Source organism: Eumetopias jubatus, unplaced genomic scaffold (assembly GCF_037043125.1).
Source record: "Eumetopias jubatus isolate StellerSeaLion01/CBP00866 unplaced genomic scaffold, mEumJub1_p1.0 scaffold_11, whole genome shotgun sequence".
In the NCBI taxonomy this organism is placed as follows: Eukaryota; Metazoa; Chordata; class Mammalia; order Carnivora; family Otariidae; genus Eumetopias; species Eumetopias jubatus.
The window spans coordinates 111,677,145-111,700,334 of NW_028274817.1; the positions used below are offsets into that span (position 1 = coordinate 111,677,145).

The 23,190-nt window shown below is 47.1% G+C and overlaps 1 protein-coding gene across 4 annotated transcripts in view; it reads left to right on the forward strand.

Moving 5' to 3' along the window:
- The window catches only part of SH3KBP1 (SH3 domain containing kinase binding protein 1), a 324,977-nt gene that overhangs the window by 296,283 nt on the left and 5,504 nt on the right, over window positions 1–23,190 (forward strand). For all 4 annotated transcript variants that reach the window (XM_028122625.2, XM_028122626.2, XM_028122628.2 and 1 more), the window contains 2 exons: window positions 15,295–15,404; window positions 18,881–19,009. In XM_028122625.2, the coding sequence (XP_027978426.1) occupies window positions 15,295–15,404; window positions 18,881–19,009 (239 nt within the window). The remainder of the gene's footprint in view (window positions 1–15,294; window positions 15,405–18,880; window positions 19,010–23,190) is intronic.

Here is a 23,190-nt window from a genome sequence, read left to right on the forward strand (position 1 = left end):
GGGAGGAACTGGTTTGGGGGGAAATGTGGATTTATTTAAGCGTGTTGACTCTGAGATCTGGTCAGATGGCCCCGTGTCTGTGCTGGATGAGGCGGAAGCCAGAAGGTCGAGACTGGGGAGGGCCGAGGTTGTAGAGGCCAGCGGGGATTGCAGGTAGAGATTAGGACCTTCCAGGAGACCTAACACAGGGCTGGCACCTGCTGACCCGTGTGTGAGCGCAGACTGCTGCCTCCAGGCCTGGAAACCTTCAGTAATTTACACCGGCTCTCCCCGCTGCAGCTTCCTTACTGAGGAAGGAAACTAGCATCTCTCCCAACTTGCTCACCTTGTCTTCCGGAGTTCTGCAAAATCGCTGGATGGGCTGCACAATGATAGAAATGCTTGTTATCAATGCTGTTGTTTGCTTCGAAGGGATAGTTAAGTCAGGAAGATAAGTCAAGTCCTTAGCATGAGAAGAGAGAAAGAAGGCCCTCAGCTTGAAGACCAGACCATGCACCAAGTCCCCGTCTAAGGGAAAAGAGGAATCTGGCAACTTCTCAGAGGCCAAGGGAGGAAAGGATTTTAAGCAGAATGTCATTAGGCCCAAAGGCGGAAATGCTCTTGCAGGTGGGTTGGTCAAGGAAAATAGGACACTGTGGAGGGGCTGGCTCCCTACAGGGCTGCTTTGTGTCTCCGCTTTTGGAGCATTTGTTCATTGCTTTGAATTAAGAAGGAAATTATTTGTACTAGAATGTTTTGTTAGTGATTCAAACAATTGAAGCTGTCCAAATGTGGGCTGCAGTGAATAGCCGAATACAGCCCTGAAAGCCAGTAGAAATCATCAGTGTTAGCTATAAATAAATCTGTTTCCTCTTAATAAAGCTATAATTTTAAATTATTATAATATTGAATTAGAGAACATGGCTTTTTCAGATCTCGTGTGGGCAGCTACCAGCATCTGTCAGCCCACAGTAATTTAGAATGAAATCAGTTGGTCCAAAACGAAGTTGTTGATGTCGGTTTGAGATACTGTGTATCAAACTACACCGCCATATTTCAAGTAACATAATAGGAAACGTGGATGAGCTCCAGAGCAGGCCTGTGCATGAATAGAAATGAAAATTAAATTGTCCAGTTTTCTCTTGCTGATGGAAGAATCTCCGCTCCGATTGAATGGGAGATTATAGGCCGAGGAGTCAAGTGCCATAACATTTACTTTTATTATGCCATATATTGTAGTTCCCATGGCATGTGGGGATTTATTATTACACTTCGGTACCTCGGAGATTTTCCGACTCTTTCCCACTAAAGCACAGAGATAGCAGTGGGCGCCCAGGTGGGAAGCCGCCTGGGAACTAAGCCATCTAGATGCAACTGATTGACTTAGAAACAACCCTTCTCATTTCTCCTCTGTTGCTTGCCTTTGTCGATCGGCGTTCCCCATTCTATTCAGATCTCATCCCACTTTCCCCACTTCCATCCCTTTACGTGGCCATCACCCCCTCTTCACGTGGGGAAGCTGGGAATTTCTCCTCCATCTTCCCAACCTGATCCAGATACGCACTTGACATTGCAGTCAATTTGGGGGCCAGGGGTTGCTAGAAACATCAGGCCACACCCAAACCAAGGCACTTACCCCTGCCTGCTCAGCTGCCACCAGGGCGGGAGGTCTTCGGCAGCCTGTTGGTCGCCCGCCTCGATGTTCAGGGCCCCTGCAGCCTTTCTTCAGGCCAGTGGCTTGAGTGTCTTGGCTTTTGCTATATGCTGAGACCATTGGCAGCTTGAAGAATGCAAATGCGGAGGGACACCCAATGGGGGCAAAGTAGTCTATATGTACTCAGCAGAGAGACTTACACAGTAACCTTTGTTACTTCTGCACTGTGCTCAACCGAGGCCTCAGTGCTGCGAATGAATGTGGAAGCAAGAAGGGAACAGGTGACGGGCAGGCTCAGCTTGCACATGGCCTTTATTTGGCCTGCAGTGCCCTCTGCCTGCTGGCCGTGGGCTCACAGATTGGCAGAGCCCAGCTTTGGCTTCCGTTTGACTTGTAAATATCCAGAGGGATCTGTGACCTGCCAGAAAACCACGCTCAAGTACCCCTTTGTCACGCTAAAAGCATTATAGACAAAACTACACCTTACTAAGGAGGAAATTTGAGTTATCAAACTCCCTTCTCTAGCCATGGGCCCTTGTTAAGGCCTGATGTGGACACCTCGGCCCAGACCACCTCCCGCTACCTTGGATTCATTAAATGAGAAAAGTGATGAGCACTTAGGAGTGAGGCTGGTGGGCCCCATTAGAGGGTAATTGGATCTGGTGGTGGCAAGCTAAGGATGAGGTGTCAGTGAACAGGGAGCCCTGACTTAGAGCCGGAGAAACCGCTTTATTTAACTGCGCGGTGACCTGCAGTGGCGCCCTCCACCTCCCCACGCTTGAGTCATCTCTCTCTGAGGTTGTTCGTGTTCTTTGGAATTCAAAGACTCACACACACAAAAAAAGGCTTTTAATGTGAGGGACTGCTGACTTTCATTTTACTAATTAAGGACATTTTAAAAAGCAAATGCCATTGCCAGGTAGGAATAAACTCCGGTTTTAAAAATCGGACAATTTTAGCTGACTGGGAGCCTCACAATGTTGACTTTCTTTTCCTTGGCACTTTATAGACAGGTGGTAGCTTTGTCATGGATGCACACCAGTTCTTGGAGAGGCTTCTGGAAATTACACGTCCAGCACAGATGTGCAAAAATGAGGGTCTGGGGAGAGAAATGTCAGGGGCAAACAAAAGGCCCCAGAGAAAGGCAGGTGTTCAAGCATGAGTGAAAACTCACTACTGCCCAGAAATGTACAATTAGCAGATTAATTTTTTATGGAGTTACAATTTACTTGTGTTTTTTTTTTTTCAAATCACTTGCACAATGTCAGATTTTAAAGGGCACTTTATTTTTTAAAAGATTTATTTATTTATTTATTTATTTGAGAAAGAGAGAAAGCATGAGCAGGAGGAGCAGAGAGAGAGGGAGAAGGAAAGAAGCAGACTCCCCACTGATGGGGGAGCCCGACGTGGGGCTTGATCCCAGGACCCCAAGATCGTGACCTGAGCCCAAACCCAGAGTCGGCCACTCAACCAACTGAGCCACACAGGTGCCCCTAAAAGGTACTTTAAATGCTTCATACCTCCGAGGCTGGAGAATAGAGGACTCCACTTCTAGAGGCACCTGTCCCTCCCAGGGTGGTAACAAGAGCACTGGGCTTCAGACAGAAGGTCTTTCCTCCTTGAGTTTTTTTACTTGGCATTTAATTTTGGGTTCTGTGTAACTCAAGGCATTAGGATGTTGTTGTTTCACACACAAAAATTTTCTTTTATGAGTGTCTGATTGCTCCTCTTTTCTCTCAGTAAAGTGCTATTGAATGAGATGAAATACCCTGTTCCTCTGCTCCCTGAAAGGAGACTTGCCCTCCAGACGCACGCCCCACTGTAGCAGACCATCCAGCATGGCACGCACCTGTTTGGGTCCTGGGTTTGTTTGTTTGTTTGTTTATTTGTTTGTTTTGAGTAGAGTTGACACACAATATTACATTAGTTTCAGGTGTGGATGTTGGTTTTTATCTTTAAACCAGGGGCTTGGAGGAAATGATCAAAGGGGCCCAGTTCGGCCTCACAGGCTTGTCTGTCTGGCTCTGTTTCTTGTAGCTGAGTTTTCTGGACGTTAAGAAAACTGCTCTTTTTTTGTAACCTCTGATTCCTCTTTTTGAGCCCCATGTGAGGCTCCCTGCTCAGCGAGGAGTCTGCTTCTCCCTCTGCCTCTCCCCACAGTTCATGCTCTCTCTCTCTCTCTCTCTCTATCAAATAAATAAAATCTCTAAAAAATAATAAATAAAATATTTGCTGGCCAAATGGAAGTTTAAGTAATTAACAATTGTGGGCATAACAGTTAAGGCATCACCTTTTATAAAGTTTTTAAAATTATTCATTCACCTTTTAAAAAATGTATCATGATTTTTGAAAAATAGAAATGGGTAGGCTGTTTGCTATCCTAAATAAATTTGACCTCGTACAGCAAACCCTTATACAGAGACAAGACCATCCCGCAGAGTCACCGAGGAAAGTGTGGGGTGTTTTAGAGAAGCCATGGGTTCTCAGGTTAGGCACGCTTGGATTTGAATTACAGCTCTGCAAGTTCCAGGTTGAGTGACTCTGAGCTCCACTTTCCTCTGGCGTATGACAGGGTTAGTAATGCCCACCTGCCTTAGACGGTTGTTGTAAAATGTAGACCTGATGATTTGAAGTGGTGGACACAAAACAGGGGCTTTCTCAGTTGGAGTTCGTGTAGCTATAGTCAGACAGAGTTAAAGAACCAGGTATCAACCTACGTTCTTACCATGACTACTGTTATTGGAAAGTAGGAAAGTTCTTGAACACATAACATAAATCAGCTGACTGAAATTTCATAGCTGCATCTGAAATCATTTCATATATAATCTACTCAGTTGTATTTTTATTTTAAAGAACTTCTCCCCACCGACCAGTTACAAAGGGAATAGGTACTTTAAAAAAAAGGCGGGGGGGAATAATGCAAAAAGGTAGAAAGTGAAAGTCCCCTCGGGGACTTTCGGGTCTCAGCCTTTCTTTGAGAGAATCATTGTTAATTTGTTGTACACACTTTTAGAAGTCTTCCCATGATTGGGTAGATGGATGAATTTTTTAAAATGTGATCATGTTGCATGTACCATTAGGGTCCACAGTGGTTTTTTTGAACTAAATAATGTATGTTTGACATCTTTCCACATAAGTCACATAGGTCAACCTTATACATTTAACGTCAACATAATATTCCGTGGTATAATCCTGGCATAACCAGCTTGCTCAGAGCAATGCTGTGAAGAGCAGCCTAGGACGATGATCTGTAGACAGGGATACCTGCACCTTGGGGGAGCCATGGAGACTCCCCAGGCCATGGATAGTGCCTCATTTCTTATGTGCTCTTTCTTCAGATTCCTCTCCTGGGAGACCCACTGGCAGCCTGCTTCTCCCCTCCCACTCCCCTTTCCCAGTGACCCGATCCCAACTTACACAACATAGCCAATCTCTTGCCCACTCCACAGGTATGCAAACCCCTGCTGCAAACTGAGAGACACTTCCAAGATTGGTGTTGGACTTGAGAAATTGAGTGACTTTATTGACTGGACAAAAAATCCATTTACAAGTTGGTTGGTTTCTAATTCTTTGCTTCCAACAAAATTGAAGGAGGCACCGACTGAGTTGTTCATTGATAGATTGTTCACAATAGTTCTTGGTGATGTTAGGCCACTGTCTGATTTTTGCCATATAACTTGGAAAGAGTTCAAAGAATTGAGTGACATTGTGATAACAGAATTCTTTCCATTCCCATATACTTCTATTTATGTGAACAAAGTTTCTTGGCACTTATATCTACAAAAATGAAAAATAGGAATAGAATCAATACCAAACCATGTCATTCTCATGTTAAGTAATGATCATACACATGTGCATAAAGTTATTTGGGGGGAAGGCCCAATAAGATTCCCCTCTTTTATGCCAACAGATTATCAAAATGTGTGGTATGTGTGTATACATTTGCTTTGATCATTTATAAACTACTACTAATTGTTATAGTAACTCCTTCCAGAAGAAAAATCATTACACTTAGAACCTTATGATTTCAGGAACTTAAGAAATCATAAATTTCTATTTACAACCGTGTTTTTATAGAAGAAAAAAGTAACGAACAAAAGACAAAATTAACAAAAGTACAAAAATATATTACATTAGAGTAAAATCCAGCAGTATGACAGAAATACAAATTCAGAGAGAGAAAGGGGTGGTGCAGAATTTCCAACTGCTAAAGAAAAGCTTATTCATGATTTTTAATTTTTTTAATTTTTTTTAAGAGACGTTATTTATTTATTTGACAGAGAGAGACACAGCGAGAGAAGGGAACACAAGCAGGGGGAGTGGGAGAGGGAGAAGCAGGCTTCCTGCGGAGCAGGGAGCCCGACGTGGGGCTCGATCCCAGGACCCTGGGATCATGACCTGAGCCGAAGGCAGACGCTTAACGACTGAGCCGCCCAGGCACCCTTATTCATGATTTTTAAAGGATTTATTTATTTTATTTGAGGGAGAGAGAGAGAGCACGGGGGGAAGGAGCAGAGGGAGAGGGAGAGAGAGTCTCAAGCAGACTCCACGCTGAGCACAGAGCCCATCATGGGACTTGATCTATGACCCTGAGATCATGACCTGAACTAAAACCGAGAGTTGGGATGCCTAACCGACTGTGTTACCCAGGCGCCCCAGCTTATTTGTGATTTTTTTAAGATGGATGACAGTGGTTGTTAAACTGCTATGGTATTGAAATGTATGTTGAATATATTTAAGAGAGCAAAATAATAGTTATATTTTAAAGTATAGCAGAAATTACATCTTTTGTGACAAAAACTTATGTCAAATTTTAGATGTCAACTTAAGATGCATAAGGGGGCACATGGGTTTGCAAAATTATTTTAGGAGGCACACTGGTAAAACAGTTTGAAGACCACTGGCATCATAAATAAATGTATCATTCTGCACTTACATAAACATTTCTTTTTTTTAAGATTTTATTTATTTATTTGAGAGAGAGAGAGTGAGTAAGAGAGAGAGCACAAGCCAGGGGGAGAGGCAGAAGGAGAAGCAGACTCCCCGCCGAGCAGGGAGCCCGACGCGGGGCTCGATCCCAGGACCCTGGGATCATGACCTGAGCCGAAGGCAGACGCTTAACCAACTGAACCACCCAGGCGCCCCAACATAAACATTTCTGTGGATCAGTTTCTAGAAGTGGACTAGTAGTGTATACGTTGGCATTTTGTGATAGGTATTGCCAAATGGCATTATAAAAAGGCTGTGCCAATTTACATTCCTGTAATAATAGCATAACCACTATTTCCAGTAAATATATTATTTCCTAAACTATTTTGCATAACAAATTCGGGCCTGTAGTAAGCAATATTTAAAGGAAAACAAATCTGAAAAGTTACTTTTCCCCACTTCTCGTTGCTTGTTATCAATCCCTGTGAAGCACTTTACCTCTCTTCAGTGCTACACTTCAGTAAGTCATGCCCCCCCCTTCCCTGACTGCTTCTCCAGATTTAAATTAGGTTCCCATGCCATCATTGCTAATTTCATCTTTTACCTTTCTTTCATAGTAGCTAGCAGAATTTGTAATGATATGTATAAAAGTCCATTGCTCTTGGGGCCTCTACGCTCTGTGAGGCAGGGACCATGGCTATTTGTTCACCCCCATATCCCCCCATGCCTAGCCCAGAGCCTGGATTATAGGGATCACTTAGTAACTATGCACAGAATGAATAGACTGAGCATAAATGAGGAGAAATGCCAGTACCATGATGTAGGGTCATGGTAGAGATCATTGCCACTAGTCACATGTGGCTATTTACATTTAATTTATTTTAAGTAATCACACTTAGCCATATTTCGTGTGCTCAGCAGCCTCGTGGGGCCAGTGGCTAGCATATTGGGTGTTACAGATCCAGCAGGTTTCCGTCATCACAGCAAGTTTGAATGGACAGTGCTGAAAGAGAGTGATTGCAACTGTATCTATGCTTGGCACACAGTAGGTACTTAATAAATATTTGATTAAGTGAATGAGCAAATAAACTCCTTATCTCCCTCTCTTACTCTTCAGCTACAAGTTTCCATGTAAAAGTTACTTTGTACCGAATAGCTAAACAGCCTGGTCTAACTTGCCTAACACCTTACCTTTCTTACCAGAGATTTCCCTAAGGAAGCCAGTCCTTTTTTGTGTCCACTTAAAAACACGTTGGAATAAATATATTTTTTTAAGTAGGCTCCATGCTGGGTGTGGAGCCCAACCCTGGACCTGAACTCACGACCCTGAGATCAAGACCTGAGCTGAGATCAAGAGTCAGGCGCCTCACTGACTGAGCCACCCAGGTGCCCCCCCAAAATACACTGGAATAAAATAGAACGAAGGCAGCTTATTATCAGAGCATAGAGGGGTTTCTTCACACACATAATATATTCCTAGTATACATTCCTATTACATTCCTAGTATCTTTTCTTGTTCTTGCTATAGAAACAATTCCCAGAATCTATTAAATGGGAGGTAAGGTGAAATGTTCCTGCTGTCTGTTCCGTGCTCTATAGTGGAAGGAATTACATAGGCATGAATCTGAATGTGGGCCCTGTCACTTTCTGGTTGTGACCTTGACCAGTTTGTCTAAACTCTGACCCTCTGTCTGTCTCCCTTTATGGAAAAGAGTAGCCTACCCAGCATGGGTTTTGTGCAGGTTAAGTGAGCACGCGTGTGTGAAGTGTCATGTAGTGGGCTGGCCGAACAGCAGCTCAGACCTGTTTATCCTCAGTGCTTGTGTCTTACACACTTCACACCTGGATCACAAATGAAAACACAGCAGCTAATCTGCTATATCCTTCCACATTTTTGAGGGTTTATTTTCCTATAGAATCTAATCGTTCCTTAAATGAGAATTTTTTAGTTGGTGACTCAGCTAACACAGGTGTTCATTTGACCCCTCCTAAAGGGCCCATCTTTGTCATCTGCACAGATTTTCCATGCTAGTCACATGATTTACATGCAGGGTGAGACTTCCTGTCCAGATTGCCTTGAGATGCTTCTTCACTGTGGAGAAGGGACCTACAGCCCTGTGGGGTTAGGCTTTAATCATCTTAAATCTTAAAAAAGAAAAAGAGAGAGAGAGAGGGAGGGAGGAAGGAAGGAAGAGGGAAAAAAGGTGTTTTGTTTTATTCTTTTAATTTAGCTCTTAGATCTCTGTTCTCAAATCTCACAGCTCCAGCAATGGTATATAAAAGCAAAATTCTACCTGATGATTTGAAAGTTTTCATATAATTTCTCATTTACAAAAGAATAACCCTGCAAAGCTGATAGCTCAGATAATTCTCCCATTTTTTTTTCCTGTGGTGGAAAAACTGAAGCCTTCCTGGGCTTGTTTGTTCATTTATTCAATAATCATTTATTAAATACCCACCAGAAGCCAGGAATGATGTTAGGCCTGGGGAAAACACAGATAAAAGCCATAGCTTCTTTCCTGGCTGCTGGGGAGACAGATAAGTCAACAAGGAATGTCAGGGTGCTGAATGCTGAGATTGGAGTGGTGGGTGAGTAGGGGAGCACCCAGGCCAGGTTTTAGGGGGCAGTCTGACTTCTTGGAAGAGGTCCTGGTCGCTAAGCAAAGCCTTGATGGCCCCAGGGGAAACGGGAGAGGTGGGGAGGGAAGTCACGCAAGGGACAGAGACAGAGACAGAGGTGGGCACCAGCCATACTGCAAGGGCCTTGGCCACGCTAAGTCACCAGGATTTCCTGGGAACTTGGGAAAGATTTTAAGCAGAGAAGGGGGACATACTCAGATCTTCACCTCACACATGTCTCTGGGGGCTGCCCACGGAGTGGTACCAGTACGGTTGGGAGTGAGAAATCCATTATAGCCTTTCTAGGCCTGTAGTCTGCAAGGAGCCCCACCAGCCGTGATGGTCCTTGACAGTGACGTGTAGAAGAAAGGATGACTTCCCGAGATCCTGGGAGGTAGTGACATTGCCACGCTTCAGCTGCAGGAAACTTCTGCTCTAGGACTCTTTCGCCAGCCCAGAGCAATGAGCTACAAGGAATAAACAGCCGTTTGAGAGCTTGCAAACAGTTCCTTTGGTGACAACAGGCGTGTCTCAGACTTTTAAATGTTTCTCTTCTGCGCTCTCAATGGATGTGTTGTAGGTTACCTGTGGTCACTGGTACCATCCCTCCCATCCATGGAAAATAAGCCCACATTTTCTAATTGAACTAAACAGGCTATGACTGCAGTTGATGGAAAATGGGCAACTGTGTGTGCCACAAAGAGTCAAACGCCCTTTCCAGGCTGGCTCCGTGTCCAACATAAATTATCCCCGTATGTCTGCCGAGGGTTCATCTTTCAAGTAGGAGAGAAGCCAAGAACCTCTCATCCTTATGAAACTAACTTTTAAAAAAATACCCAACATTTGCCAGCTCAATAGTTTTGGATTGGCTTGTGAGCATTAAAACCATTTTTTTTTTTTTTTACTAAGAGGAAAAATTCCCAGCCAGGCTGAGAAAGCGTATATCAAGTTTCAGCCTGATTCATTTCAAAAACCATCGTGAAAATTGGGACATTTTCTTCAGACCACAATAAGTTAGTCATGGAAAGTCTGCCTTCATGGCAGCTACCAGGGCTGCAGTCACGAGAGCATGCTCTGTGCCTCCGGAGGTTTCTGTTGCAGGTCAGCAGATCCCCTCCCCCCCCTTTAGAAAGCAGAAGTGCATCACAGTTGGGGCTCTGAGGTTCCCTTTGCAGCAAGTGACCTCATACTTGGTGTGGCTCTTTCTTTCTGGAAGTTTAATGTTGTTGTTTCCAAAAAGTGCTTTTTACAAGCTTAAACCTGGAAAGTTCCACGTAGCTGGATGTGCATGAAGAGGTTAATAGAGTGGCTCCCCCTGCAGGACTCTGGCTGTCCTCTTACTCTTTTTTTTTTTTTTTTTTGACAGCGAGAGAGGGAACACAAGCAGGGGGAGTGGGAGAGGGAGAAGCAGTCTCCCCGCCGAGCAGGGAGCCCGATGCGGGGCTCGATCCCGGGACCCCGGGACCATGACCTGAGCCGAAGGCAGACGCTTAACAACTGAGCCACCCAGGCACACCCGTCCTCTTACTCTTGAGTGACAGGGGCAGACGAGGCAGTCTTCTGGGCCATTTGTCAACCTGTTGAGGAGATGCCGGCGAAGGGTGGCCAGCCTTCAACGTGTCCGGGTGTTTTTAGTGTAGACCTCAGCCAGTGAAACGAAAGGGGCCAGCCAAGTGTCCTCTGCACCCACGGCACAGAATGCTGCCTCCCGCCCCGCAGCGGCCACCTCCTGCCCCGTCAGTAGGTGCCTCTGGAAGGGTAGCTCCTGGAATCAGAGTTTCTTCTTGGGATGGGTTATTCACTTGTTGGCTAGTTCATTTGTTCACCTGTTCCTTCATCCACAGAATAGTAAGTAGGTTTTTCCCAGGAACATGCTAGACTTTGAGAGCACAAAGATGGGTTCCTGTCCTCCTGGGGCTCATGGTCTAAGCGCGAAAGACACACGCCGCGCCTCTGAGTCATTCTGAAAGTGTAACTTATTATAGATGACCTCACGTGTTGTCACACCCTCAGCTCCCAGGTGGACTCCATGATTTTAGTGGGCCCTGGGGGCTGGGTGGGGAGCAAAGATGGAGCCCTCCCTGGAGCCCTGCAGAAGTTTCCTGGGTGTGACCTTGTCTGTCCCTACATGCCAGTGGGCATGCTGAGTCCATGGGTGGGGGGGTACTGAGGCTGTCCCATCCGCTCCCCTTGCTCCCCACACCCTTCTTCCACTCCAGTCTGCATGCTGGGTCACCTCACGGCTGCCTTCTCATTCCCGCTGCCACGTTTCTAAAATTTTTTTTTTAAAGATTTTATTTATTTATTTGACAGAGAGAGACACAGTGAGAGAGGGAACACAAGCAGGAGGAGTGGGAGAGGGAGAAGCGAAGCAGGCTTCCCGCAGAGCAGGGAGCCCGATGCGGGCCTCGATCCCAAGACCCTGGGATCATGACCCGAGCCGAAGGCAGACGCTCAACGACTGAGCCACCCAGGCGCCCCACCGCTGCCACGTTTCTGACTCGTCCCCAATCCCCAGAGCCTCCGGTCGCCACTTTGATCAGCTGCCCCGGCACCTCTGCTGCCCCACACACGAGGTCAGCACTGCCCGGCCTGGCCTTGGAGGAGCCCTGTGCTGCTGAGCCTTGCTCCTGACAGCTCGCCTGGGCAGGCCGTCCCCTCAGTGGGCCCTGGAATACCCTGCCACTCCCCTGGTGGTGGTGCCCTAGCGCCCTCTCCTCTCTGCTCAGTCCAGTCCATGCTTCTCCCTTCCTCCCCCCAGCCTCTGCTGGAGCAGTGCCTCTCTACATGACGGAGTGCTAAGGTCACCAGGGGAGACTGAAAACCTACCTCGCCCAGGCTGCACCCCAAAAAGATTCAGTCAATCCCCAGAGAGGGATCCAGGCCTGAGTCACTTTTTCTTCATTGTCCAGGTGATTTCACTGTGTAGCCATGGTGGAGAAGCAGAGTGAATTAGCCTTTAACAACTGTCCTGTAATTGCTTCACCCTGCTCAGCTTTTGCCTCCAGAGCTTGTTTCAGTTTCTAGGACAGAGTCACTTTACAGGCGGGCCCTCTCAGCCCATGGTAGCGCCCAGCCAAGGCCCTCAGCAGCAGCTCAATTGTTGGAACCTTTAACGGCCTTCTTTTTCACCTCCTCCCCTGGCTGCCTGTTCAGCATCTGTCCCTCTTCCCCCGCCCCTGGCTCCCCTGGCCTCCTTGTGCCTCCTGTTCTCCACAGCCAGCCCCCACCCTCCAGCAGACCTCCCTGTCCTGGACCTTCTTTCCTTCTCCCCACTGGGGAGCCACGTGGAGAACCTGCTAAACTCGTATGTAGCATACACGCAAGAATATCTGTGCAGCACTTCTCTATTAACAAAAATCAAAGAGGGGGAAAGATTTGGAAACTAATTATCCAACAACAGGGAATTGATTCAATAAGTCACGAATTGCAATGCAACAGAAGATTATGCCACCATCAAAATATTTATGAAGAATTTATAGAGTCATGGCATATGATGTTAGGTGAAATAAGCAGAATGCAATACTCCATATAGTGTGAACCTAGACTATCTACTTTTAGAAAAAGAGCCTGGAGGGTAATATACTGAAACACTAATAGTGGTTGTCTCAGTGTGGTGAGGTTATACTTGACTTTCTTTTGTTACAATTTTAGGTTTTTCCTAAAACAATTGTACATTGAGCACGTACTACCTTTGTAATCAGAGAAAAAGTGATTCAAAAAATTAATTGGAGAGATATTAATATCAGATGATGACTTGGGGCATCAACTGAAGTGTATAAAGGGGAATGCTTATTTCGGACAGTATGGAGTTGGTAGAGGCAAGTCCTGGGGTGTGATCGGGAGAGGAACCTTTTAGGAAAATAAGATTCTCTTAAGGGGAAGGTCCCCGAGAGGGACCAACTCAGGCCAGTGAGTTGGCTCTCAAGAGGTCCATCTAACTGTGGTGGGTCTTGGCCTGTGCCCAAGGTGTGCCAACCCGAGGGGAAAGGTGGGGCCATTTGGGAATCTCACACTGGCCCTGGGTGCTGATTGGCTCCCCCATGGCCTCAGAGCACCACTGATACTTTTCTTTGTTCTGTCTCTGCAGATAGTTAACCTTTGGTTATACTTCCGTTGTCCTGATAAGATGAGTTCATTGAATAATTACTCATTTACCAGGTGCTAGAATAAAGTCACTTAATATGATCCCAGGTGTAATGTAATGGTTTGTCCTGACCAGTGATTTGTGCTTGGTTTTGCATCTTCCACTAAAGGAAGTAGACTGCAGACAACACCTGTCTGTTCATTAATAGAGTAAAGCTGACCATCACACAGCCAGACCACTTATTATAACCATCAATAAAAGACCTCTCCCCAAAATAAGGAGGAAAAAAAAAACCACACATAGTTTTTAGCTTTTCTGTCTTGAGCCAGCATATTTGCAGTTATAGCACTTAGGGTGCTTTCAGCTGCAAATAAAGGATATCTGATTAAAATTGACTGCATTAACAGAGGGTTATTAATTTTACATAGCAACAAGTCCCGGCACTAGATGATTCCAGGGTTGGTGGGTGGCTCATCGGGGTTGTCAGTCATCCAAGGTCTTTCTAGTCTTCTCTTCTGCCATCCTCAAGATCTCCTTGCGGCCATAAGATGACTGCCACGGGGGCGCCTGGGTGGCCCAGTTGGTTAAGTGGCCGACTCTTGGTTTGGCTTAGGTTATGATCTCAGGGTCCTGGGATCGAGCCCCTCATCGGGCTCCATGCTCAGCGGGGAGTCTACTTCTCCCTCTCCCTCTGCCACTCCCCCCCCACTCATGCTCTCGCTCTCTCTCTCTCAAATCAATCAATCGATTGATCGATCGGTCTTAAAAAAACAAAAAAAGATGGCTGCCACAGCTCCAGGCATCTTATCCATGCACAACAGCCTCCCAAGCAAGAAAGAAGAAAGGGCAGCCACACAAACGGGCTTCTCCTCATCTCCTCTCAACAGAGAGGAAATCTCTGTCCCAGAGACTGTCGTAGACTTCTCTTTTTTTCCTCAGTGATTGAAATTGGGCTACGTGGCCAATTCTAGACCAATCACAGGCAAAGAGGAGCAGGATGGCTAAAATTGGCTTAAACTGAAGATGGTTCCTGAAACAAAACTGGGGCTCCAGTAATAGGAGAATGGGAAATAGTGTGGGAAGGCAGTGCCTGGCATGGCCTATGAAACATGATCTACTTGTCAGCAAGAGTTGGCCTTGCCCCAGTCACAAGCGATAATGGGTCTCAATGGCAACCCCTTTCTGCCGGCCATTCCTTTGTGCATCCCATGCACACATCTACACTGATTTGTAAACCCCCGGGACTAGACAGAACGAGGTGACCCCTTGACCTAATCATCTGTTGAAGAGGATGGAAAAGTAAAGGTAAAGGCCTTCGTCCCCGACACGTGCGAGGTGCAGTTGTGATCTGGCTGAATGATTCTATATTCACGCGAGACCTCCGTCACACCAGACGGAAGCTCCCTGAGGGCAGGGTACTTTCGGCTGCGCGTGCTGGCATAGCCTGGGTATCTGGCCCCGTGTGTAGCACAGAGTAGCTGCTCAATCATAAATGGAGTGAATGAATGAGCAGATTGATGACTGAAGATCATGTCTCCATTGAGTGATGCCTCTCGAAGCAGAATGGTGCCGGGCTCCGGGAGTTATCTGGAGAAGTAGAAGCTTGCTCTCCACCTCCAGGGAGTTTGTTGTCTACCATCAGGGTGATGGCCAGGCTATGGTAGTACAACCAGGGGAGGAGGCTGCCCTCTCTTCTCTTTTGGAATCGATGATCAGCATTCACTTGTCCATGGGTATTGTACTTTGTGATAACTGCTTTTCATGTTGGGACGAGAAGAATGTTTTATCTAGCAAAATGAACTTACATTTGTGGAGGAACGAGGATTCCTCTTTTATCCCTCTCTCTGTAGCTTTTAAAGACCTACCACATTCATTGGATGACCAGAGGATGGAAATTGCCTTCATCAATGATGACATGTAATCCAGATGTAAAGGATGAGTATTAAGGAAAAGGTGCTCGTGGCCTGTTATAAGAACTTTTCCTCACTCCTATTGCTCTTAAAACTCTGTTTTACTTTTGTTTTAGACCTAGAAGGTTTTGACTCTGTGGTATCATCTACTGAGAAACTCAGTCACCCAACCACAAGCAGACCAAAAGCCACGGGGAGGCGGCCTCCGTCCCAGTCCCTCACGTCCGTAAGTGTCTCCTTGCTCCTTCTGCTGCTGGAAAGCAGGTCAGCTTAGAGACTCCAGCCAAGGCCTCTCCTGCAAGTGGCTGCTAAGAGGACGAGCCAGGAGAGGGAGGTCGTGAGATACACTGCTGACCAAGAGTGATTTGAGAGTCTTCTGGAATTAAGCAGTATTTCTTTCTCTTTGTTCTTTGCACATCTCCCAGTGAGGTGGGCACTGCTTCGTCCCACTTTCCTTCTTTCTCCTTCCAGACTGATCCTTATCTGAACCTGAAATGAAATTGGTAAGAAAAAAAATGTCACGTTTGCTGGTGGGAGAGGAGAGTGAGGCTCGTTTGGTCTATAAACAAAACTTTGCTAAAGAATTATCTGCCACTCTACAGGTGCTTGACAATGGCCAAGCTTTTTTCTCACGAAGCCCCATTATTGGCACCCCTCCACGGAACCCCACACACACCTTTAGGAGATTGTAAACATACAGGGCCCCTGGTCATGTGGGAGAGACCAGTCAGAATGCTCCAGATAACCTACAGAAGAAGTTTTTTGTTTGGGTCATTTTGAATAACTTCGTTCCTCACTGGAAACCTGTAACACATGTGTTGTATCAAATTTCAACAGTGAAATGCATAAAGAAGAAAGTAAGTTACCTGTAATCCTGCTTTCCAGAGCTGAGAACCGTTAACCACTTGCTGTGTATCTGTAGCTTTTACTTAAAATTCTATTTGTATGTATAACATTATTTATTCCAAAAGGAGTACATAGCACATGCTTTCCATCCCCCTTAATTGTGTACCTCTCTCCCCAACCATTGCCCATTCTTCCATGATGTTACATTTAATGGCTGTCTAGTGTTCCAGCCTGTGAATATATGAGAGTTTATCTAGTCAGTGCACTGTTACTGGACACTTAGGGTACCTCCACTTCTTCATTATAAACACTGAAGTGAATGTCATTGAAGAAAAAATCTTGATGCATCCACAAGTGATGTCTGTCTCTCTCTATCTCTGTCTCTCTCTATATATATCATATTGTCTTGTCCTGGCTGGGAATGCAGGTCTAAGGCCTTATGACCTTCCTTCACCCAGATACACCAAGGAATTAACCTTTTGCAGGTTTTCCAGAACACTTTCTACTTTCACCTCATCACTGATCCCACCGCAGAGGTCCTCATTTAGAAGAAAAAGAATGCCACTTCCTTTGAACCTCTTCTCTCATATCTGCTGAGTTTGGGGGTGTGGTTTGAATCATGCTATTTTTCCTCTTTGTATGAAACAACCCTAACTACGTGTTGATACCTTTTTGGAAGAAAGACTTGACAAAGTGGCTTACTTATATAGAGTCCCGTGTCACTACCATCTTTCGTCTCCGCATATCCTCCCCAACATGCCTCACACACAACCTATTTAATTGCCTCCTAGTATCTCTGAGTGTTTCATCCTCTCTCCCACATCTTCTCTATAAATCCTTCTTCCATTTTGTTTTTCCTCCAAATTGTTCCCAACTTTGCAAGGTTTGGAGGGCCTTGAGGCATCCAGAATTAAATACAGAGAAAGTCAATTTACCATCCCCCACCCCACCCTTGGTCATACATCCTGTGCCGGGGGTTCGTGTATATCTGGGGGGCTGGGTAAAGGCACATCATCTTCACTCGCTTTTAGCCTACAACTTTGTTCATTCACTTGTTCAACTAACATTTGTAGGCATTTATGACATGTGGACTCAGTTCTGAGCCAGGTACCAAGGCCGTGACTGGGAGTGAGACATACATGGTCCCTGCCCTTAGGCAGCTTATGACACCGTGACTCAAAGTTTGGCACTTTATGTGGAACAATTGCATTTGTAGCCTTAAAATAACAGGATACATTTGGGCTTTAAAGAAGTGTAATTGCTCCCTTCCCTTTGTTCCCATCCATCCCCATGTGGATGCACACTTTGAATCCGTATTGGCTCTTCCTCCACTTAGCACCTGTAGGTTTTTCATAGCAAAATGGGATCATGGATATGGACACATTCCTACGAGGCCATTGGAAGGAATGATGGGGGAAGTGCACCGGTCAGGATTACCCAGCCTGGAGCCTCTCACCCTAGTCTGAGCTTATTTATGTTCATGGACTTCAAAGAGCAAGCTTTGATTGGCAGCTCATGAACTGTAGGTTACACAGGAGGAAGCTGGCTTTTTTAATAAAATCTCAAAGTGAAGGGATACAGGCACTGCACGGTGGTTAAGCAGTTAAGCTTAGATTAATAAGAAAGCTTAGCTGGGGTGTTATTCTAGGTAATTGGATTTTCAGATAAAACAAAGATTAACAAATAAAACCTTTTAATTTTAAAACTTTGCTTACAAATCCCTAGATATATTCGTTTTCTGCCTTAGAAAATGGAGTAGACAGAAGAAAATAAACATGGTGTGATGTAGGCATGACTTTTCTATAATGACACCAGTGCTGATTCTAGATAGGATGATTTTCCCACCACCAGGGCAGACAGCATAGAGATGCGGCTAAATATGAGCTCACCCAAAGAGATCTCTGAAGATTCTTTGTTTAAAAAAGATCCCTTGCCCCAGGAACTCATATTTTCATTTGCTTTATCCTAAAATGGTGAAATTCTAGCACAGTAATCATTTATGTCCAAGTGAACTCCAGCGAGTTGGTTCACATTCATCCAGCTTTTTGATCTTCACCGTGGGGCAGAAAGGGTAGGAGAATTATCCCCATATTTTTACCAAAAGATGCTGCCATTCTGTAAATATACCTTAGCAAAAATCGAGTCCACAACAGACGTTGATTGTCCGTGGCAGTGAGGGTGGAGATTTAGCAGTAGGTTCCCCAGTTAGAGGTGAGCTGGCCCTCCGGCAGGCAGGGCTGTGCCCTGGGGTGCAGAAATGCTGCTCACTGGCCTGCAGGCCTGTGACCTTGTGCCCCCTGGGACGGTTGCCTCTCAGACAGGTTCTTGCAGGCACTTCACTGTGCCTCAGATTTCATGGTCCTGGAAAAGGATCCAGAGGAAAGGGAGGAGAGGCAGTTCGGAGGCAGCCTCTTCTTGCCCTGTGTGTGCCTCCCCCTTAGACTGTCAGCCCTGCGAGAACAGGGACTGCGTCCGGCATGTCACCGAAGTTCAGCACCGAGCTCAGTGCTTAGTACACAGTAGCAAATGTTTACAGAAAGAAGGGAGGCTCCGAAGGATGGAGGGAGCAGGAGAGGCTGGGTGACACGGGCCCGCGCAGGTGAAATGACCGACAGGCATCGGTGCCAAGATCCCGTGGAAAGATCCCTGCCGTAGGAAGTCTTGCTTCTTAGTCCCAGTTCTGCCACTGTCTCTAGCGGACAGATAATAGCATCCTTTCTGCCTTCGAGGTTATAATGAGGAGACAAACAAAATAGAGGTGTCGAGTGCTTTGAAAAGCATACAGCATATGTTAACAAAAGCTCTGTCAGCTAAGGTGTAATTCTGACAAAAGCATTTTCTTTTGGCTTTATCCAGTCTTCCCTTTCAAGCCCTGATATCTTTGACTCCCCAAGTCCCGAAGAAGATAAAGAGGAACACGTTTCGCTTGCACACAGAGGAGTGGAAGCATCAAAGAAAACTTCAAAGACTGTTACCATATCCCAAGTGAGTGACCAGCCAAGGGAAGGGTGTCCAGACAGCACGGACCCCTGCCTTTTCGTGTATGCTCTGACAATGAGTTATAAACCAAACAAGGATCAACAGATGCCTTAGTCCTTTCGGGCTGCTATAACAGGGAGTCGTAGATGGGATGGCTTAGAGACAACAGATTTTTATTTCTCACATTTGTAGAGGTTAGAAGTCCGAGATGAGAGTGCCAGCGTGGTGAGGTTCCGGTGAGGGCTGTCTTCAGGGTTGCAGACCACCAACCTCTCGTTGTGTCCTCACGTGGTAGAAAGAGGGAGAAGGAACTCTCTGAGGTCTCTTTTCTAAGGGCACTAATTCTGTTCATGAGGGCTGCACCCTTATGACCCTATCACCTCCCAAAGGCCCCACCTCCTAATCCCATCACAAGGTATGGGGGGGGGGTGGTTAGGATTTCCATGAATGAACTGGGAGGCTGGGGCGGGGGGGAACACAAACACTTAGTCCACTGCAACAGACAATGCAAGTTTTTGTCACTCTTCAGTAACAGTTATTAACTTTAGTCATCAAAATCCCAGAGACATGTTACAAAGTCCCCAAAACTGGACAGAATCTCTCAGACACATGTTTAGTGGTTGATTTTCCATGTTTTCTCTTGTGGTCTGATCTCTTCTTCATACCAGCTGCCACACATAAACATACACCCTCACACGTCACCACCACAACCAAGGCAGCTTGAAGAGCCTAGAGGTGTGGAGAAAGAATGCACTACGTACATTGAATGCTGTGTACTCTGCCCACACATCTTGGCTTTTGTGTTCAAAACTGATGCTGTCACTGATTATGTTTGGCAGCACACGACTTTGAATAACTAACGGGGGTCCCTCAAAGAGAAGCTGATTTGGATTCATCTATTACGATCAATTTAGACTCTAAAAACATTTTTGTTTCATTGCGTGCCCAGGGAATGGTATAGCTATTTTAAGTTACTGGCTCGTGAGAAACAAAGAAGACAGTGGGTAGCAACTGCGTGTGGCTTTTGAAGGATACCCTGTACTAGTCCCATTCATCCTCTGAATGTATTTTCTGGTGTTAAGAGAACCCAGTGAGTGGGAATTATTTTCTATACGCATTAGCAACTGCTTTCTGTCTAACAGCAGAAAATTGCAGTCCTTTTTTTGAAGGCACTTGAACCGGGGATTAACACAAAGAAATCACAGGGTATGTAGGACTTTTCCTTCTCGCACGTGTAAGAATTTACACATACGTCTAGATTTTCTTAAAAACCCGGTCTGGCAAACAAAACTGTGATCCTATAAAACACATCACTGGTAGTTATTCACAAAATTGAAGCATTTTTCCTTTATGAAAGGGTTCCATTTGCAGAAATTGGATTTAGCCCCGCTCTTTCTGATGACTTTAGGTATACTATAGTTGTGTTCGCCCTGCCGTGGGGTGTCTCTGTAGTGACATCTACTGGTGGGCAGTGGCTCTTCAGGTTTCAGGTTCTCAGTTCTGTCCCATTAGCCCATTGCCCTTCCTGGGAGTAGTCATGTTGTTTATTGCTTCTATAAATTCCACCTGAACTAATTTGGTTAGGATGTATAGCGGCCGATACTCCGTGAGGGCTTGCAAAAGTCCCTGTCAGCCGCAGTGGGCTGGGAGAGAGGGTTATGTAGGAAATGCTGAAAGGGACATTGATGGAAGAGTGGCCTGGAAGTCAGTCTGTGAGGACGTTGGTAGGTTGGAAGAGGCACGGGAGGACGCAGAGTGGGAAGTGGGGAAAAGTGTGAACCCCAGGATAGGAAAGACGCAAAGAAAGTAATGGCAGGAGAGCGTGAATCATCGCGCTCAGGCAGCCACCGTCGCCGTACGGGGCTCCAGGGTCCTGCCGTCAGGGGAGGGCACTGAAGCGCAGGCCTGCCAGCTATTCGCTGCGAGACTCAGGGAACTTCTCGACCACGTCCCTAAGCCTCAGTTTGCTGCTCTGTCAAAAGTGTATGCCGGCCGGGCCCCGTTTCAGTCTTCTCGCCGACGTCCGGCGCTGACCGGCGCTCCATAAATGTCAGTCCTTCTTCCCTCTTACTACAACTCCTACAGCGACAAGCACGAGATGGCAGGTCGCTGTCCCTGGCAGCCGAAAGCACTTTTCCTCAATGGTAACTTGGCAGAGAAGAGGCAGGCAGGGAGGCTGGGAATGATGGCCCATCTGCTTCCGGCTCACTCTGCCCAGTCCCTCCCTCTAGCACAGCCGGAATCCGCACTCTCCCTCCTCACCGTACCAGCCAGCCCCTTCTTGGCTCTTGCCCTGGGCACCTGCTGCTGGACGAGTCCCAGCTGTGTTGCCAGGCTTCGCCACCAGCCTCAACTTCCCCACCGCTCAGCCCCTCGCCTCCCAGCGTCCTGTCTGCTGCTTGCCCTCCTCCTCACCTGCCCTAGGTCTCAGGATCTCACCTTCCCTTGCTGCCGCCTCCTCCCCTGGGCGGCCCCATGCCCCTCTTCCCTCCCGCCCCCCCCCCCGTGACTGTCCCACTTCCTGTGCCCTCTCAGCCTCCTCCTGGGGCAGGACACTGCTCCATCAGGTCTCCCCCACCTGTCTCCTCTGTCTCCAGCTTGGCCCTGCATTGGTCTTTCCCTTAGGATATCATCCAGCTCAGCATCTCCCCCATCTTTGAAGCAAGCAGAACCCTTGCATGATTCTGTCTCCTGAGGCTTCTCCGTGAATGCTTTCTCTTTCTCCCATGTTCCATTTTCAGGCAGGTTTCCCGAAGAGAGTTCTAAACTTGCAGGCCACGCCCCTCTCCTCCTGTTCAGGTCCTGACCTGCTGTGATCAGACCTCAGTCTCCCTTGTTGCACCAAATGCCCCCCAAGTCCTGTTTTCCTCCCAGTGCCCTTGACCCACTTATCCGACCCTTTTTTTCCTTCTGGGAACCCCTCAGGGGACTTCTGTAACCCATGTCCCTCTTCTGGTCTTGCTTCATCCCCTCACTCAGCGCTCTGTCCCAGTCCCCAACGTCTCTCCCTTCTCTTCCCACCTCTTCAATTCAGCGAGTCCCCAGGTCCCATCACTGGGCCTCTTCTCCCCTGAGTCTGTGTTATTCACCCCCATGGCACTGCTTCCTCAGGTGCTTTCTCTGGCCCAGCTCACTTTTTCATTCCTTGGCTCTGCCCCCTGGACATGTCCCCTTGGCTAATCCCTCGGGCTCCTGAAACTCAGTGTGTCAAAAGTGAAATTGTTTTCTGGGCCTTTGGGCTGTTCCTCCCGCCATGAAAGGTACAAGCTCCATGTCTGCTTCTTCCATCCCCGCCCGTGGCCCTGCAGCCTGTCCAGAATCACGTCCTCCTGTGGGGGGTCTGCTCCCTGAGGCCAGGCACTGCATCTCTCGCTCGGCTGAGCCTGCCTTCACCGCATCTCTCAGAGCTGTCTTTGCTCTATTCCCTTGGCTACTGTCTGTCAAGCACCCACCATTCCTAGCTTTCGTTGTAGGAGAACCTCCCAGCAATTCCCTTGGCCTCCAGGCCTGCCCACCTTTAGGCCCTTCTGTAGCCAGAGTCATCATTAGCTTCATGCAGGATGTTTTTACCCCTTTCCACAAGCCCGCTCTACCTCCCAGCCTGCACCCCTCCGCCTGTGCCGTCCTAGCTGCTGAGTGACCACTTGCCATGAATGTGCCTCATGCCTTTGCCGAGCCCATTCCCTCCCTCCTAGAACGTTTCTCTCCAATCACCCTTCCTCTTCTGACCGCCTCCTAGTCCTCCTCCTCCAGGATGGGACGGTCAGCAACTCCCTGATGCCTTCCCTCTGGGCTGGTTGGTCCCTTTTTTGTACTTCCGTGGCTCTCTGTGCTGACTTCCCTGTGTGCAGACTCCCCCCGCCCCCCACATCTGCAGTGTGTCGGCTAGTCTGTCTGCACCTTACTGTGTTCTGAGCTCTTGGGAGCTAGGAAAATGTTTTGCTCACTTCAGAGTTTGCAGAGCCTAGCAAGCAGGTGGGCCTCTGGACTTGTACATCAAACCAGTTAGGAACTACCTGTCCAGATGGGCGGTCGGATTTAAAACATGTAGGGGGAGGCTCTTGAAGGGGGATGCCTGTGCCAAGTAGGCTGTCGGGGGCTTGTGGGTGAAGGGGTGAGTGACGAGTGTGTTTCAGGAGGGGGGTACGGGGATGTAGTTGGGAACACAGATTCCTGGCCTGAATCCT